This window comes from Mesoplodon densirostris, chromosome 8 (genome assembly GCF_025265405.1).
Source record: "Mesoplodon densirostris isolate mMesDen1 chromosome 8, mMesDen1 primary haplotype, whole genome shotgun sequence".
Classification (NCBI taxonomy): Eukaryota; Metazoa; Chordata; class Mammalia; order Artiodactyla; family Ziphiidae; genus Mesoplodon; species Mesoplodon densirostris.
In genome coordinates, this window is record NC_082668.1 from 51,249,789 (window position 1) to 51,269,411 (window position 19,623).

The 19,623-nt window shown below is 36.9% G+C and overlaps 1 protein-coding gene across 1 annotated transcript in view; it reads right to left on the reverse strand.

The window, feature by feature from the left end:
• The window catches only part of ZNF804A (zinc finger protein 804A), a 288,622-nt gene extending 272,558 nt beyond the window's left edge, over positions 1-16,064 (reverse strand). The window contains exon 1 of the mRNA XM_060107293.1: positions 15,954-16,064. Within this exon, the coding sequence (XP_059963276.1) occupies positions 15,954-16,064 (111 nt within the window). The remainder of the gene's footprint in view (positions 1-15,953) is intronic.
• Between the last annotated feature and the right edge of the window lie 3,559 nt (positions 16,065-19,623).

The window sequence follows — 19,623 nt, forward strand, 5'->3', positions numbered from 1 at the left end:
AAATTATCTTCATTGAACACAATTGATAAGCAAACAAATGGACAATAATGCAAATTAAAACAATTAGAGAGATGAAAGAAAAAAGCATTATTGAGAATAAAACCATAATATTTGGGGAAATAGTTAAGGATTTATATATAGATTTCCTAATTCTGAATCTCTATAACTGGGCATATTTATTTTAGGATATGAGAATGAGGTGTTCATTATTTCTGTGCTAAACTAAATGAAATGGAATAGACATGGACATACATATGTTAAATCTCAGTGTTCATATCCATTAAGATCTACAGTGTTCACAAGACAGCTATAAATTAAAAACAACACAGATGGACTTGATAAGTTCTAAAAACTAAGTCTTCTTATTTGTAAATGGCAATTGTGATAGTACCAAATTAAAGAGTTTCTGAAATAATTAAATGAAATATTTTATATAAGTTTTAGCACTAGACCTAAGAGAATAAGTGCTCAAAAATTGAAAACTTTCATTAAATGAGTTGATTTCTTCTTAGGATTTGAAAATACAATTTGAAAACATGTTTTAGATAAGATTAATCATAGATATTGAGATGATTTATCAAAACTATATTAAATAACTGACTCAATCACACAACTGCAGTTGTAAAAATTGATTCTGATGGTATCATAATCATATTACAAATAAAAATTCTAAACAATGATAAACATGGATTACATGTATGAAATCCCATACATGTAAGAAATAACTTAAGAATACCTATGCAAAATTTAGAAATAAAATACGTTATCGAATTCTAATCTCAAAGGTAATTGAGGTATATCATCTGATTTAATAAGAATGTGATTATGATATATGATTTTATTTATAAATCCAAGCTATCAATGTTAAATCTTTGATATACTTTTCATAAAAGTATATAGTATCACCCTGCATTTCATAAAACTATTTACCTTTACATCTTTTATTTTGTGCCTGATGTTCATCTGTTTACTAGCTCAACCATTTGCTTTGCTACTCAACACAATGATTTAAAAAAAAAGCATACATGGAAAACTATTAAATACTATGAAATGCATTATTACCACTACTTTCTACATGAATTAATATATTCAAAGCATAGTTGAAAAGGGAATCGGCCAAGTTAACTAAATTGTCTCATGAGGCTGAACCTAGAACTAGAATTTTTTCTGCTTATGACATAAAGTCTTACATTTTCATCCCTTCTATAGATGTTGTACTCTATTAAATTTAAAGATTACATCCGTTAACCATTTTCTAACTAAACTTTTATTCTAATTTCATTTTCCTTTACAATTAAACAAATTCATTTTTGCTAGCTTTCCAGAGGATCTATTTGAGGGCAGGGGTGGGATGAGGAGGAGTGTTGGCAGAGAACCTAAGAAAGGATGAGAACAGGGCCTCATCTCTCATACTAAGTATGAATGAATGACATCCGAACATCCTTCTGGAACAAGACCATTGACACCAAGCCAGATGCAGTTTACCTTAGAACAGTGAGAGTCACCTGGTGGCTCTTAGGAAAGCTAGATTCCATGACCTAACCATTGATATTAAGATTTAGTAGCTATGAAGTGAAGTCCAGGATTTTGTTATTTTCTAAATCTTCAGGTGATAATTATGATAGTCTAGTTTGGTATCTGCATGCCAGAGAACTTCAGTTTTCCTGCATAGGATAAACTAGACAATCCATTCATAGGCCATATATAGATGTTAAATTGTATGATCAATTCTCTGGACTATTTTTCTTTGGAATCCCTAAAGCACCTATACTCTCTATTATTCATTTGGCATCTCTTATGTTCTGTCTGAAAAGCACAAGTCCATGTATTGGCTTTGAAAAGGAGGAAGGACAAGTCTTCTTTAAGTATCAGTAATGGTAAAAATAATAACTAATTATGTGCCAGTCACTGTAGTAGAGAATTCCCTTATATTATTTTATCCTTAGAGCAATCCTGTTCACATGTACCCATTTCAAAGCATTTCAGCAGAAATTATGTATAATTTATGTAATATGTTTAAAATAACACTTGGTGTATAGCAGGAGCTAAATTAATTACAATTTTTGTTATCTGTAGATATAGATATAGAAACAGAACCTGGGAGGTTAAATAACTGGCCCAGGTTACAAAGCCAGAATTTAAACCTAGGTCTCTCTAGTTCCAGAGGCTGAACCCCTTCCATAAAAAGGAAGGAGAATGATGGGAAGCAAAGGAGAGAGTGAAACACTGTCAAAATTCTCTAGATGTAAAACCCAGCAAAATGTTTCACATCCTTGGGAAAAAAAAAAAACTGCAGTTCTACAGTTGTCCTAATTCTAGTCAGGTTTCTCAGCTAAAAATAACCAAAATTAACTCATTAAATGAAGCATAAAATACATTTATTGGAAGAGTATTAGGTAGCTGACAGATTCAAAGGTGACCCTGTTGAATAAGGCTTGTCGAGGAACCAAAACTGGCAATGCTTGGGCAAAATTCTGCCACTAAAATAGTCAACTTGGAACAATGCAGCTGGCTCTTCAGTCCCAGGCACTTTTCACTGACAAGGCTTGGCTGGTATGTGGCCAGTGGAAACTCACTGTGGCTCCCTTCACCTCTTCACTGTACTGCAGCTGCCTCAAGGGATCTCTAATTGACCTTGTGCCTTTGCATCCTCCTGCCTCTGAAAATCCCTTCTTCCATGATGTGGCTAAACTCAAACTGCCAAAAGGTGGGGAGAAATAATAACTACATTTCTTTTATCACTGCATATAATAGGACTTAGGGTTGTTGAAAAAAATAGCAAAGTAGCACATTAAACACATCATCCGTAGATACCATTCTGATAAGAATCAACAAATTCTAAAAGAATGCAGGTTTTAAGACAGGATAGACAATGGGGAATCAATTCAGGCAGATTCCTGTCACTCTGGAGGTTTCTGTATTTATCAGAATGCCCATATAGATTACCATCCAAATCAGAATAACTCTAAGAGTTAAAGGTGGTACCATGCCAGGACAACAATCTAAACTGGGATTATCCCAGGCAAACCCGAATGTACCATCATCTAATTATTTAAATTGATATACATTTATATATTAGCTTATATTCTTCTTTACTGCTTAAGAAGAACTAATGATCTTTCCTTCCCTCTCTTCCTTCCTTCCTTTTTCCTTTCTTTCTCCGTCCGTCTCTCTCTCTCTCTCTCTCTCTCTCTCTCCTCTATTTATTTTTAATTCCTAGGATTGTGGCCATACAGTGGAACTTTGACCACTGAGTTGCTTCAGATTTCTCAAAATCTTACCAGTATTATTTTCAGATCTCTGATATTATATTCGGTGGCTGAGGTAGGGGGAAGAGGAGTTCTTAATTGCTTTTCAAATAAATAATTGTTTTGCTCTCTGGACATGTCCAGAACTACTAGTAGAATTCTATGTACTTCCTGAGAAACAAACATGCAGACAGGCTGAAACTGGAAAAACAATGTGCTCTCTGATTTTCTAGACTACAGTGGGAGTGTAGCAAGAGAGTAGTTAGAGAGAGAGCAAGAGGAAGAGAAGGAAGGGGGGAGGCGGGGAGGGGGCAGAGAGAGAGAGAGACAGAGACAGAGAGAGTGTACCTGTAGATCATTTTGCTGTGTGTGTACATGTCTATTTTGCCTGTGTCCAAGAATAGATATTGCACTTATTTTATGTAGGGTACTGAGAGAAAAGAGAGAAGAATTTCTCACATGACCTATAGTTTCTGTAGTTGACATAGTTGTATTGGCACTTTATTAATAAGTCAAAATAGTTGGCATGTTTAATGCCTAGAAGGTGAATAATTACTCAGACTATAGCATATCTGAACTGAATTATTGATGTAGTATTTTAATTACAGTAATTTAATATTATAAGTAAACAATATCTTCTGTCTCTAGTTTTTTTCTTACATCACCAAATTATGCTTACAGCTATGCTAGACACTGTACAAAGAGGATCAATTTGTTTTGATTCATTATTATTGTTATTATTATTATTACTACTATTTACTTCACTAACACTTTACTGTGGAATAATATGGTAACAGATTGTCTTAAATGTGGCTCTCTAGGACAGCAATATGTACCATGAAACATCTGAAATTTTATTAATATTATTCTACCTAGAAAAAGCCTTGTGAGTTTTTGAGTAGTAGCATGTATCATAATATCAACTCCTCTAAGTCCTGATCCATAAAAAATTGCATCTTTCATGTTGTATCAATAATTTCACAGTGATTAGTAACACAAGCAGAACAGTTTGTGTTATTTTATGCAATGTATGCGTTTTCCTTAAGAAATCTAATCCCAATTTCTGTGGAGGAAATTCCATTAAATTTTAATAGAATTGGGAAATTTGAGTCTCAGATATTTTTTAACTATTCTGTAATATCACATGTGGCAATCATGAAAATAAGGGTTAGATTTCACAATTTCACATATTTTTTATTTTGCGTTATAGCTATTCTTGTTTTAACAAATGGTCATCACCATCCACTTTTATTTTGCTTAATAACGTAGTCCATGAAAATGTCAATCAAATTTAATTATAAATTAACTAATGACAATTATAAAATAACTATGACATAAATTGGGCATTAAGAATCATAAATCTGGGGCTTCCCTGGTGGCACAGTGGTTGAGAGTCCGCCTGCCGATTCAGGGGACACGGGTTCGTGTCCCGTTCCGGGAAGATCCCACATTCCGCGGAGCGGCTGGGCCCGTGAGCCATGGCCGCTGAGCCTGTGCGTCCAGAGCCTGTGCTCCGCAACGGGAGAGGCCACAACAGTGAGAGGCCCGCGTATGGCAAAAAAAAAAAAAAAAAAAAAAAAAAAAAAAAATCATAAATCTAGTATGTTGAAGGTACTCAGAAGAAATAAAAAATATCCACTTCAAGAGTGAAAACTGATACTTTTACAGCCAAGAGTGATAATCTAGTAAGGCATGGTTACACATATGTGACTGAGGTAGAAAATGGTCAGGAATAATTACTTGGGGAAGTACACAAAGTATATAGCAAACACATCACATCTAGTTTGCATTTCCATATTGATTTCTTGGTCGGTAAAATTTTAAAGTGACTTTCAGTTAGTAAAACTGTGGAAACCCTATAGTTGACAAATTTATTAATGCATGATTATTTACTATACCTGCGTATACGAGAGCAAGAGGAAATGTTATGCCGCCCCCTAGTGTAAATATTAATTTTGTAATACCAGAACTGCAGTGATCCAAGACATTGCAAGGGAATCACAGCTACTGAAATCATTCTTGAAGAGAATTAAAAGAAATTCTAAGCTTTCCTAAAGAGCCAGCTTCCTAGGAGTACAGAGTATAGTTCCACAAAATTTATGAGACAAAAGAATGTCTTATATCTTAAGGTTTCCATAAGATTTTCATTTCTTTATCTACTGTAATATCTAGAGCCCAATCCCTCCTCTAAGGGAAGAGATTTTATGAATATTGGGTGGAGATAAATATGTAAGGAGTGCCATGGGTAAACAGGAAAACAAAAAGGAAACGTTGATATTGTTCAACACTAAAAGTGTCCAAATTATGTAAATTTATACATATTGAATAGATGAGATTCTAGATATGAATGTTCCAGTATGAAATACTGTCAATAGCTACCCTCATTTATTGGGAGTTTATTAGGGTCAAACCTTGTGCAAATTACTTTACTTGCACATCTCACTTGATGTGCAAAACTGTTTTCTAGGTAGGTATTATGCATCACCTCCATTTAAGGATAATATAACTGATAGAAAGGTGAACTTGACCAAGGTCATAAAGCTAGTGACCAGTTGTGGTAGACTTCTCTTGTCTGATCAGTTATCTCTTTCTCTTACTAACATAACACTGATTTTATTGAGCTTAGCAATGTGCCTGGCTTAATTAATCATGTTCCCACTCTTTCCTGCACTTAGGAGTGGTCCTATGACACAACTCCAGCAGAAGAGATATAAGCAACACTGTTGAGTGGGACTTCTTAAAAAAAAAAAAGAACATTCAACTTTTTGTCCTTCCTCTTTACTCATTTTTTCTAGCTTAGAATGTGGATGTGATGTCTGGAGCACTAACCACCTTACAACTGCAGGAAAAATACAAATAAAATCAGAGTCTTTAGTTTTGACATTACCGAGCCACTTAATGTCAAAAAATATCTAGTTGCATATTTCTGTTACACTAAAAATTTGATATAAAATATTATATAGGTACAGAGTTGATATTTGGGATCCTGGTTACAAAAAGTTTTCCTCACTATTGATACAGAGGTCTATTTAGGATTTGGGCTCAGGTCCATCTGGTTATAAAGTGTGCTTTCAACCACTGTGTAAGTATGACAGTAAATATTTTGACAAAGGCATGCTAAACGATGCAAGAACACAATCCTGGAGTGAAAGTAGTCATTCTCTTCCCTACTATGAAGGAGCTTTGTCTCATTTCAGCAAAGAGAGGTGAATTGCTAAATATCAGGTTTTGAAGGAAGTACCACAAAGATTACGGTATTTCCGCTGACACTTCCTTGGAAGCCACTAGACCATGTCACTTGAGACCTTTCATTAAACAAGGAGAGAATCCATATTTTATCCCATCTTTCTGTCCTTGACCACTTGTAAGTAAAATCATTTAGTTCAAACCCCTCATCATTAAATCCCTTCCTTCTTTGTAACTGGCCTCACTTCCTCCTCAGTTACTTATTGTCCAAAACTTCCATGCTTTCCATAATCCAAAGTGTTTGGCAATTACCTAAATTCTCTCCAAACAAAATTTGCTTGCTCCACATCAAATTCTTTAGGTGTTTCCTATCTGAAGGACATAAACATGGCAATTTGAATGGGTTAACCTTTGAATCACTGTTAATACACTGACCTTCCCCACCTGCCCCCCGCCCCCAAGGGCTGAATATGGGAGGAAATCTGTGCACTAGAACTAACCATGCCCCTCTGGCATGATAATTCAGCAAGGGTCAGGAGAAAGCTCTCAGGCTCACAATAGGGCTGTGCATAATTCAGTCTCATAGGAGGCGTCTAAGGTGATCCCAAGAACTCTGAGCACTCCCCGCAAGACTCCTCCTCTGTCGTGGTTCACCACTCCACTGCTACCACTGCCTGCACTGGGATTATCGGAACCAGTTTTATCCTACCCTGTATCCCCAGTAATGTCAGTTGCCACAGGAAGTCCAGAACTCCCAAATTTTTCTTCATTTTCTGGACTTCAATATCCATGAGATTTTATGTTACAACCTCTTTTATGACAGAATTCTCTATATTCCTACATGTCCTAAAACACTTGAACTGTGTCTTGAATTCAGAAGTGTCCCTTATCAATGAAATCTCTATAGCTTTAGACTTTTCGTTGAAGTTTTACTTCAGCATTTTGCGCCAACTAAAGTTTGTCTCTCTTGAAAAGCCTTTCCCCTGTATCTCTCTCAAGAGATGGGAGACTGTTTTATCTCCCCAGAGTCCTCCTAAGAATGTGCCAGTGCAGAGCACATGTCCTCTACGCTCCACCTTGGTAATCTTCAACCATTCTCCTTCCCTCCCTCATCCCTAAAACTCCCCGGCTTTGGGTCTCATTTCCTTGAAATTCTCTGATGGTCTTGCCTCCCTTTTCTTTGCAACCATCCATGTCATATCTGAGAAAGAAAAAAGCAGCCCCTGGGAACTGTCAGCTACGAACTTGTCTAGATCAAAAAGTAAGGTATGGGGCTTCCCTGGTGGCACAGTGGGTAAGAATCCGCCTGCTACAGGGGACACGGGTTCGAGCCCTGGTCCAGAAAGATCCCACATGTCACAGAGCAATGAAGCCTCTGCCCCACAAGTACTCAAGCCCGCACACCTAGAGCCCAGGAGCCACAACTACTGAGCTTACACTCTAGAGCCCATGAGACACAACTACTGAGCCTGCACTCTAGAGCCCGTGAGCCACAACTACTGAAGCCTGTGCACCTAGAGCCCGTGCTCTGCAACAAGAGAAGCCACCGCAATGAGAAGCCCACACACCGCAATGGAGAGTACTCCCCGCTCACCGCAACTAGAGAAAGCCCACGTACAGCAATGAAGACCCCATGTAGCCAAAAATAAAATAAATAAATAAATAGGAAAAAAAACGTAAGGTATGGTTCTGTTATCAAAGATAAACAGTTTCACAGTCCCCTAACATCAGACAGGGTCATTGATGAGCATGAAGGAAGCAGGAAAAAACAAGACTACTTCACAGTCATGTTTGGGGACAGACAAAAACAAACCTACTGTTTTTGTTATGAAACATCCCCATCTGACAGCCAACATGAGCAAAAGCTGCTTCTCTCCCAACTACAGCTTTGCCCCTACTCCGTTCCTCTTGCCTCCTAGAGAAAAAGCACTAAAAATAACCAATTGTAGAATGGCCCTCCTTTCTCACAGGATAATCCAGAATAAAACAATGTTTCAATAAACTCCACAAAATCACCTTACACAATCCCAAAACCTATAAAACTCTCCCTTATTTTCTCTTCATGAGATGCATCAAGGTTCCCCATGATGTGCAGTTTATCTTGTTCCAACAAGTTCTAATAGGTCCAACTTGGTTCAACTAGAGCTCTGTTCCTGGTGGTTTCTGGCTGGTGGTTACTGACACCATTCTGTGCATTTTTCATGAAAACATTTTTGTTTTGTAAAATTTAAGTCCTTCATTTTACATAGCCACCCATTAAAGCCAACTTTCTTAAATTTGGGTTACCAAATTGTACACTTTTGATATTAAGTTTAAAAATATTTTCTCTCATTTAAAGATAGCCTGATTTTCTTCAAGTACAATAAATGCATGTATGATTAGCTATTGGAGATGAACAGATAAGAATAACTATATTTTACAGTTTTATAAAAGTTTTTTGAGGAGGAGCCAGGGAGATTGATTGAGAGATACACAGTAATCCAGGTAAATATCTAAAATAAAGTTATTATACATTCCTTTATAAAACAACAAAAACATTCCACATTAAGGTCTATCAATTTTAACCTTAAATAAGTTTAACAATGTCAATTTCACCTATTTCCAATTAAATCCAACTGGAATTAGATATGATTTATATTTCGAATATTGAGTTGTCTTATTGTAAGAGAGATGTAATAACTGATCCTTAGTGTACTGTTTGGGGTCTAGATCAACAGAACCAACAGGAGAGATGGAGAGAGAATTGGGGCAGTCATGGGGAGGCAGGTGGAATACATGGAGAGGAAGGGGAGAGAGGGAGGAAAAGAGAGTTTTAAGGAATTGGGGATTGACTCTGTTTGTGGGTTTGTGGGGCTTCTGTAGGACAGGTTAGTAGGCTAGAAACTCAGGGCAGGGTTTGATGCTGCAGTCATGAGGCAGAATTTCTTCTTCACCAAGAAATCTCAGTTTTTTCTCTTACAGTCTTTCAACTGATGGCATGAGATCCATCCACATTAATAGATGGTAATCTCCTTTACTTGAGGTCAACTGATTACAGACATTAACTATATCTACAAAATACCTTCAGAGCACCTAGATTAGTGTTTGTTTAAGTAACTGGATACTATTCTGGTTGACACATAAAACCAGTCATCACACTCAGCATAGCTCATTTTTCTAAAGCTATGTAAGTTTAAAGTGTTTTCTTATAATTTGAATATGGCACGGTCATCATAAACATTTAATACATTAAATGTACTTACATTTAGAAAAGTACATAACTTTCTTCTAATGGTGCCAAACCATTATGAAAGAGTCCAGAGTACTACATCAGGTAATGGACTTTGTTATTTTGACAGCTAGGATTGAGTTTTAATTATTTACTACCCCACTTTATATTATACTGTGCTAGGAAGTGTACTGTAATACATTTATAAAATTAATGAAACCTTGCTAGTTGAAAACATCATAATATTGTATATATGTTAATAATTTTCTCAGAGACAAAGGATAATCTGATGAGATAAAACAGATCAAATGGTTTCAGACTAAGATTTTTAGAGAACAGAATTAATAAAATTATTAATATTGTAGTTTGCAATATAAAAAAGTGAAAAATAAATATAAAATTTCTTTATGAATTTTGGCTGCAGTATACCACAAATTAAAACTACTATTTTTTTTCTCTCTGGAAGGATTACTCAAACTCCTAATTACAACAATTGCCTACAATAGTAATATCTCAGTTAAACAGGATCACTGAGAAAATTATTTCAACACTGTATTATGATTACATTTATTAAAAAGTATGATTTCCCCTATGTATAATACTTTCAAAAAACTATTTTCTAAGTATGTTATGTGAACTAAACATGTTTACCAAAAGTATAAAGACTAAAATTACATTCAAAATTAATTTTTAAAAAGACCAAAAACAACAAGAAATTACTACAAACCTGTGGCCTGAGCGAAAGTCTGCAATTTTAAAATGCAAAAATGTATCATCCTCAAATCCATGTTTCTATATTATAATTATTATGATAGATCATAATATCCTAGATATATGATCTGGAAAATACTGTTAAGCAGTTCAACCAATACATAATAAACTGTATAGAAACATACAAATATGCAGAAAACTTTTTGGAAGACTGCTGTCTATCTAAAAGTTGGCATCATGAAGGGTAGAATGACGAAAATGTTTCTGTCTCCCCGTATGTAAAATTTGGTTCTCGGACTAAACAAGAAGTGGAAAATTCAAGTGCCTTCATTGGTCAGGAAGGTATTATAAATAAGTAAAAACTTATGTAACAGTAAAAAATAGTATAGACAGTAACAAACTGTGAAGTGTATTCCCCTTTGAATGGCATTGAAGCCCAAATACTTTAAAACACAGTGCACACTAAACAAACTACTTCTGCAACCTGAATTTGGTCTGAATACAAATACAACTATATGAAACCTTTGGATTAGTGGTCTCCAACGCTCTTGTTGATCTGTATTTTCAGCAAAAACGTAATCGCAGTCATCAATAAACTAGAAAATATTGGTGCATAATTGAAAAGAAAAGACAAGATAGTATATCACTACTTGACTTTCAACTATCAAAAATAACTTAAATAATATTTGATAAACTAAAAAAGATATGTTAAAATCACGGATGTTACTTGACAACATTTGCCTTAAAATACTGCTTACATTTTTGAGTAGGTCATAATATCAGTATTTCAATCTTATTTTCCTTACTCCAATAATGTGTTCTGAAAACACATATGTTGTAAAGTTTTGCTAGAATAAAAAACAAGTACAGCAAAGAATATATGTCACCTTAAGTTCAGGAAAGTGAGACACAAGATGGTCTTTAATACTGAATGTATAATAATGTAAAAGAAACTTGTAAAAATATATAACTGATTACATGACCAAATTTTTAAAGTGGGGAAATTTAGCCATATATTATTCACCTTAACCCACCCTCACCCCTGACCTTTCTTGAGGATATTAATCTAACAATGATAACATTTCAGCAGCACTAATTCAACAGCTTGTTTCTTTAGTCTTATGCACAACCCTAAATGTGCCACATAAATGGGTTTTAGTGAGTGGAGAAACCTTTTAAATTATATACTGTAGGAGATAAAGAAATGTGTAAGGGAATGACATGAAAAATACTGTTATATTAGATAATGATAATTAGAACAAAAGTCCATATAGTATATTTCAAAGACCTACCTAATTTTAGTGAGTTCCTATATACAAAAGGAAAAAAACCCAGAATTTTTTCATACTTTCAAAATGAATACATATGAAAATATCTTGAGTGACAAGAAACCTGCAAACTTGTCAAAATATGTGAATATTTTTTCAACATATTCAAAATGAATGGCGCATCCATGAATACATCTTAACATAATATTTAGTGCATAATACTTAGCACAAAGCCTGTGGTGCCTAGAATAGTGCTTTGCAATTAAAGCATCTCAATAAATCTGAACGAACTAAATAACAAATATGTTGATAACTGATTAATAAATCAATACATCTTTTCTTGTCAAACCTGGTACTTAATATTTTGGAAATGGAGGACAGCCTTCAGGAACAGGGCTTAGGCAAGACAAAAATTATTGATGTTCGCATATTGGAGGATAAGAATTAAAATAAATTTGAATTCAAATTATTCTGTGAGTCTGGCACTATTTCTCCACACCTAAAGGCAAGTGGAAAAGTAGAGTGCCTTCAAACAACAGATGACACCAATACCATCTCTTTATCAGTATCTATATTATCATATGAATTTCTATGGATTCCCTAATTTAGTATATAAATTATAAAGGAAATATGTCTAGAGTCAGGAAATCTGAATTATAATATTGACTCACTGCCTGACCTCAAATCAGCACTCCTTCTTTTTGAATGTCATAGTCTTTAAACAGACATAATACTCTTGTGAAATATAAAAATGCTGACCAACTAACAGAAGTAATAAACAAATTATTAATGATTTCCAAAGTTCCACAAACTCCAAATTCCATATTAAAAGTGATTAAATATATGTTTAAATTCTGCATTAAAGTATATAAATTTTAATATTTTGTATTAAAACTTTAAAAATATATAATTAGGGCAAAAAAACTTTTGTGGATCAACTGCAAAACATAAATATAACAAAATGTCTTTATCTAATAAACAGATGCATACACAATGGTGGTTTGGGATAATCAAAAGAAAAACAATAAGAATACATGGATTGTAAACTTTATTCATTGTCATTAAACCACATAACTTATTGAGACATATTCTGGGGCACTAATAAAATATTAGCTTATTTCTTATTCCATGGAATTAAAGCTATATCACACATATGATGCTATTTATAACAGAAATCATCACAAGTAGAGTGAACTTTCTCTTTTATGGTAAGACCTTGCAAAATGGAGATTTGCATATTTTCAGTTAAAATTGTGAAAAGGAGTATATTTAAAAGCCCAAGAATAGGATCAAGATTAACAATAGGCTTAATCTTTAAGTATCCTTAAAATTTTATTGTGTGAGTGACATAATATGATCTATGGAAAGGTCTGTACATTTTGATAATATCCTCAGTATGAGTAGCAGGATTACATTCTGGATTTAGGACTAAAGCAATTAACCAAGGTCAGTAAACAATGAGTTTTATTCTGTAAGTAAATTTATTCTATAGGTAACTTCTAATTCTTGAAAGAACACTGTGTTAACAGTTATAGCCTATATTAAATCAGTTCAAAAATTTTAAAGACTAGAAAATAATGTTTTAAAAATATGAATTTTAAAATGTTCAGAATATCCATTAGTTATCCAGTGGTTGAAAACTAACTGGAATTTCTTTGGAAAAATCCCTCAATGGATTTTATGTTTTAAGTTGTGCTTTCCTGAAATAAGGAAAAAAAAAAAAAAACTCACTAAAATTTTTTTAACTTAATACACATTTCAAAATGCAAAAATGTGATGATGTCTTCAAAGGCAAAGTTCACAATATGTCAAAAGCAAATAGATAAGAAAGTAAAAAAGATCTCATAACTACTACTCTATAAAACTGGGATTAAAAACATGACAACCATAAATCCTTACTTGAAAATATTCAAATAGTGGAATATATATATATATTTTAAGATAATATTTGTGTTTTTTATTAAGGTTGCTATTTCTGAGAAGTTTCAGGTTCAGTTTTCTGTTTTTAGTTTATAGTAAGTTTTAGCTTATAATAAATCTTCACAGCATCCTACTTGCTGTAAAAAATACATTTTTAGATAAGTATAGAAAATTATTTAATTAAAAAATTCATTTATGAATATATTTAGAATCTCTTCTGTTATAGACAGGCATAAATCTCATTCTCTTCCATAACAAAATCATCAACAGACATAGAAAAGCCACACATGACATATATTACTTTTTAAAGTAATAGTTTCAAATATAGTGGAACCATACATGAAAAATCTACATCATTTCAGTCGGTGTAAATCTCTTGCATAGGAAACACTAACTTGGGCAGTTTGTAAACACAATCTTGAAGGATTAGCTATGAAGTCCCTATAAGTCATTTTACCATAAATAAAACATGATAGGAACTATTTCTAAGCCTTTTTATCCCAGTTTGTTGCTTCTGACATTTGCATATATTTAGATTCATTCATCTCATTTAGGTAGCTGCTCTTTAACACCTATTTTAATTTGAAGATTAAACTGGCAGATCTACAGTTTAACCTACCTTTTGTCAATATGAGTGATAAAGAACTAATCAACTTCAAACCGACAACAAACATCAGCTTAAGCAAGTTCAATCGTTTATGGAAGCCCAAGGTTGACTTAAGAATCAAGATTACCAGAATTGTAACAAGTTGAGGTTTGGCAAATAAATATGTTTTCTTCTATGAACTTTATTCTGTGGCTTTATTACCTACACCATTATTATAACTATGGAGATGAGATCTTGTTCAGTCAATAAGTTTGCCTTTTCTCATAAGTGAAACTTGATTTAAAAAACAAACCAGTGCACACTTTTTTTCAAAATGAAGCACTTCCCCTCCCCCAAATTACCTTCACATATAGTCGACTTCTCTAAGTCTAGCCAGAACATTTTCCATAATTACCTTAGCCTGTGCCTATTGCTCTGTATAGTACTCCACTAAGGAAGACCACAGAAGAGTATTTTCTTTGATCAACAACAACAGTAAACAATCTTATTCAGGACAATAATAAAAGCGATAAATTAACCCTATTTCTTTGAATCTGAAATGAGCTGAGAGGAAGATGTCCAAGAGATTCAAGGGAAAAAAGAAAATAATCAAATGAATCACATCAATGTCAGAATTCACTTAAAACTTCAGAAGAGAACTTTTCATTCTTGGAAGACAGATGCACAGCACATTTAGAAAAAAATTTATGTAGAATCATATTTTAAGATATATAAAGAAAATAGATTAAGAATACTGTCTTTACTTTTGGACTAATTGACTCTGTCCTTAAACTTCTACTCTCCCTATTCAGAGCTCAGTAATCACTTTGTTAAATAGGGGGCACCGGGTGCTGCTTGCTAATAGACCCAGACTTTAGTGATGCATACATTTGCATATTACCACCTTACTCGGCTCTACTCTGCAGTACTTAGCCTAATGAGCCTTCTCTCTACTTCCCTTTTTCGTTATTGGGTGTATAGTTCTCAGGAGATACCAAGACTTGGGAGTCAGTTCTGCAGGGAGGTTTTGTAGCTAAGAGGGGATACGAAAGAAAAAGTAAGGGCCATCACCCTGTACTATCTCAATGCTCAGCACATCTCTCACCAGTCAGGAGTCCTTTTCCTACTAGAATGCTGAAAGAGAAGCTCGGTGGTCCAGTGAGAACCTCCCAGGACTGCACGGGCTCTGTTTGTCTAGCACGTTTTTCCTTGTGGCTCTGACTGTGTCAGAGTGCTCACCCGTCACACTTATCTCCAACCTCTTCTGAGTGAATAGCTTAAAGCTGGCGGCATGGGGTTCTGGAGTCACTCAGTTAAGCTCTGTACTGACAACTTCTCACTAGAGAAGTTTGCTGCCAGTCCTTCCGGAGACAGCCGGAACACAAACTCCTTCTGAGACCCTCCCTCAGTCCCGCCGCTTGCCCCGCACCACCAGTCACGTGGCTCCCGCCTCCACGAGAGGCACCACATCCTCATTACCTTCAGCTTCCTAAAGCGACAGAGGCTATAGGGTCACTTGGGGTGACACAATTTGTTTCAAATAAAGAGAAACCGTGGTAATTTTCACCAGGACGGAGTGAGTTGGAGGGTCCCGAGCGTTGGGAAAGTGTCAACCAAAGCCATGGATCTCAGCTTCCCTGAGATTCCTGCCTTTTTCTACACCAAATTCTCACCCCACGCCCACAAGACAAATAAATGAATATATTATAAACCAAATTGAATTGTGACACCCCCAAACCCTCACAATAACCTCAATCCTCCAAATGTCCTCTTAGACAGGAGACAGAGAGAGAGACAGACACAGAGAGGAAAACAGAAGCGATTACCAGAGTTTTGTTCCCGTTCTTGCTGAGAGGGCCCCGAAAAACTCCCTTTATGTTGCGAAAGTGTCCGTTGCTGAGATGCGTGGAGCTGATGACAATGTAGTAACACTCCATGGAGCAGCCGCCGCCTCCTCTACCGCAGCCGCCGCTTCCAGGCACTCCGCGCCTGCAGCCGCAGCGCGCCGGGGCCCGGGGAGGTTGGGCTACGGACCCGCCGCGAGGGCGAACCGCCGCCTCTCTCGCACGCCCGCCGGAGACAGGCTCACTACGCGCCTCTGCTGTGCGCGCCGAGGTTCCTCCGCCTCCGCATGCTCGCCGCGCTGTCCGTCTCAGGCTCTGCTTCTCTCCTAATTCGCCTTAGGGCGATTCGCCCCGCGGGAGGATCCCGGGCTGGGAGGGGCCGGCCAGGCAGCCGGGAGCGGAGCGCGAGTCAATGCCCGCGGCGCGGCCGAGCGGAGCCGGGCAGCGGGAGCCGCCCGAGCGGCAGCGGCGGTGGCAGCAGCATCCCCCGCTCTCGGTGCCAGCACTCGGAGTTGCTGCTGCTGGCAGTCATGAGTGTTATTATATGGAGCGGCGTTGCCGGTCCATTGCACTGAGCCAATGGCAGGGAGCCACTGGGCTGGTACTGAGAGCTGTCAGAGGAGTACATCTGTCACCCGCGGCCTCCCTCCGCCCTCCCCCGCCGCCTCCGGGACCCACGGCAGCGCCGGTCTGGGCGCGAGTGGGAGCGCGCGGAGAGCGGGACGCCCCCCAGCGCAGCGCCGCGGCGGCAGAGGGCCAGGGACTCGAAGGCCACCGCGGGCGGGCGGCAGAGCGGCCCGAGACCGAGAAGTGGGAGACTCCTGTAAGGTGGGGGCGGAGGGGAAAATGTAGAGACACGGAGATTTCTTGCCTAGCAGTCGGGGAAGGGGGAGGGGACGATGCGGTGCGGGGTGGGGGGGTGGGGTAAATAAATTAATAATTCAGCACGAAAAGCCAACCGCTTGCAACTGCCTGGTATCCAGGCAGGTGCCAGCAGCTGCTTCTCTCTTGAGATAGTTACTACCCATTGCGTTTAGCGTATTTGATCTTATTTGTCTTTAATGTGGTTTTAGCATGGAGGCTGGATTCTGTTCCGAATCTTAGAGGAAGAAAATGCCCCTCCACCCACCACCCATTTGTAGAGATCATAAAGGTTTGTGTTGATAGTTTGGGGGGCGGGGAGGGGTAGTTGTGGGGATACGAGTGAAATGGATAGAAGGTAAAAACAGAGATTCTTGGCTTATGTGGTTCCTCGACCCGGAGTTCCCCTCACCCACGTACCCTGAGAACCTAGGTTCCTGCTAAATTGCCAAAGCTGAATGGAAAGGGATGCTTTGCCGCAAAGAAGCTGCTGCCACGAGCTTGCTCTGCGTTTCTCTACAGTTCTTTTCCCACCACAGAGAGTGGTAGCGAACAAAAGCGTTTGCCCTAGAAGCGACCTGAAAGGAAAATCTCCCGCAAAGGAACTAATGGGCTCGTTAGGAAAGTAGGGGATGGGGTCTGCTGCGTTCACTGAAGAGAAACCATCGCGCTGGGCTTTAAGGGACCAAGGTAGCCATCGGCCTAGATGTGCCCTGCCAGCCTCCCTCTCACCCAGTTGATTCTTTGTGTAAGTTTAACTCCTCGGAGGTGGTAGGGTGAGAGCATCCCATCAGGTGTATATGCGACTCATTAGTCCGCAGTTAAAAAGATCGATAACAGGCAGTGGGAGGCTGGGAGATGGTGGCTTCAATGGATTTACTGAAGGCTTTATTTTCCTCTTGCCTAGAATGGCTTAATTGGTTAAAGCAGATTCCAGGCATTCTGATGCTCCTGCGTCAGAGCATACTGCACTTTGATGTAAATTGTGTTGATCGTGTTTATTTGAAGGTCAAGATTTCAAGACAGTCCATTCTGAGTGTCCCATATATATAATTTTACATAGCAGTGACTCTGCAAACCACAATATGGTCCTTAAATGAATCTGCCAGTTCGATTTCACTCTTTGAAAGAGGAAGAACAAAGAGGGAAAAAAAGTATTTATAAGAGACAATAGTCATGTGAGTAATTTGTAACTTACAGGGGTGAAAGAGGGAAGTGCTAGATTCATCGAAGGAAAATTCTCCATGTGTCTTGCTTCAATTCAAACAAAGAAAAAAAGTTGGTATGGATTTATCAAAGCTCATTATGAAGTGTCAGTTATTTAGAGGCACTTGGCTAAATTTCTCAGATATCCACTTGGGGGAGTCTGGACGTCTTGGGATAAAGAGAAAGCAAGAATTTACAAAACTTCTAGACTCTGTGGAACAGATCACCTAATAATTTGTTACAATTCAGTATGAACACAATCTTATTAGAAAAAAATTTTAAGTGATCTCCACCAGATACTGTGTGCAAATCAAATCCATTTTGGCTCCTTTCATTAGAGTTATTTTTAATTTATATTTTGAGACTGTAGTGATTCTCTGTACATATCACCTTGGGAACAACTCATGACCTGTATGATTTTCATTATGTCGTTTGAAGTTTTGGAAACTTGCAATTATTAGACAGGAGATAAAACCTTCATTTTTACTGAACCAAACCACGGAATCTCCTAAGGAAATGGAAGATGGCCCATATGTGAAAGAATTAGATAATATAGATTTCTTGTGTGTATAAGTCGTAATAATCTAAGCTAGGTTTTTTGCAATATTTTTCTTTCAAAATACTTCTGACAAAATGTTCAGATCTGTATCTACATCATGAAGCTCAATTTCCAGTTCAGGAAACAGGAACCACAGTTACCTGAATTGAATATCGACTATATGGGATGCTATATTGTGTTTCTACTGGCAAAGTTGATATATAATATATACTATATATATGATATACATACATGTATATGATGATGTATATATCCTAGAAAACAACTTTAGTGAAATAACCTCTGAAAAAATTCACTTTACTATCAGAATAGTCTACCTTTGCCACTTACAAGCTTGATGATATGACGGGGTAGCTTTTGACTGCAATATCTAAACCTGTGTATAAGTGGTAGTAAACACACCATAGGTCTGTTGCTAATACATGAAGGGTGCTGACAGTTAAAAAAGGAATGTAAATTTTTTTACATAAAATTTATTCTCATTGTTTCACTACACATGAAGTAATCTATCTCAACATTACCTAACGCTGAATGTAATCAGCAAGATTCTATACCTACACCTTGAACTTGCACAGACATATATCAGAAGAGAATGCAGATTCCTTTTGTTTACCCTCATTTCAATTGAGTAGCCATATCTATACTGTAACGATCATTCAAATAAAACTGCTACTCACACTATATGATATTCATTATGCCATTACCAATGAGCTCTGCTGGTAGTGGACTCTTCATTACATCAACCTTAAAATTCAAGAGAAAAATAAGCCACCACCATGTGCGTTCTGGCTTCTAATTACAACAAACAACTCCTAGGCATAATGGAATTCTTCTATTAAAATATGAAATATTTTTTTCATTTGAATTTTGTTAAAAATTAAGAGAGAAGTCAAGTAGGAAATCATGACTTCCCCATTATCTCAGAGATAAATCATACCTTTCTGTGGCAATAAATTAAAATCAGTAAACAGTGACAAATTATTGTGACCTTCCATCTTGCTGTTCCCATGTCTTTCCTTTTGTCAT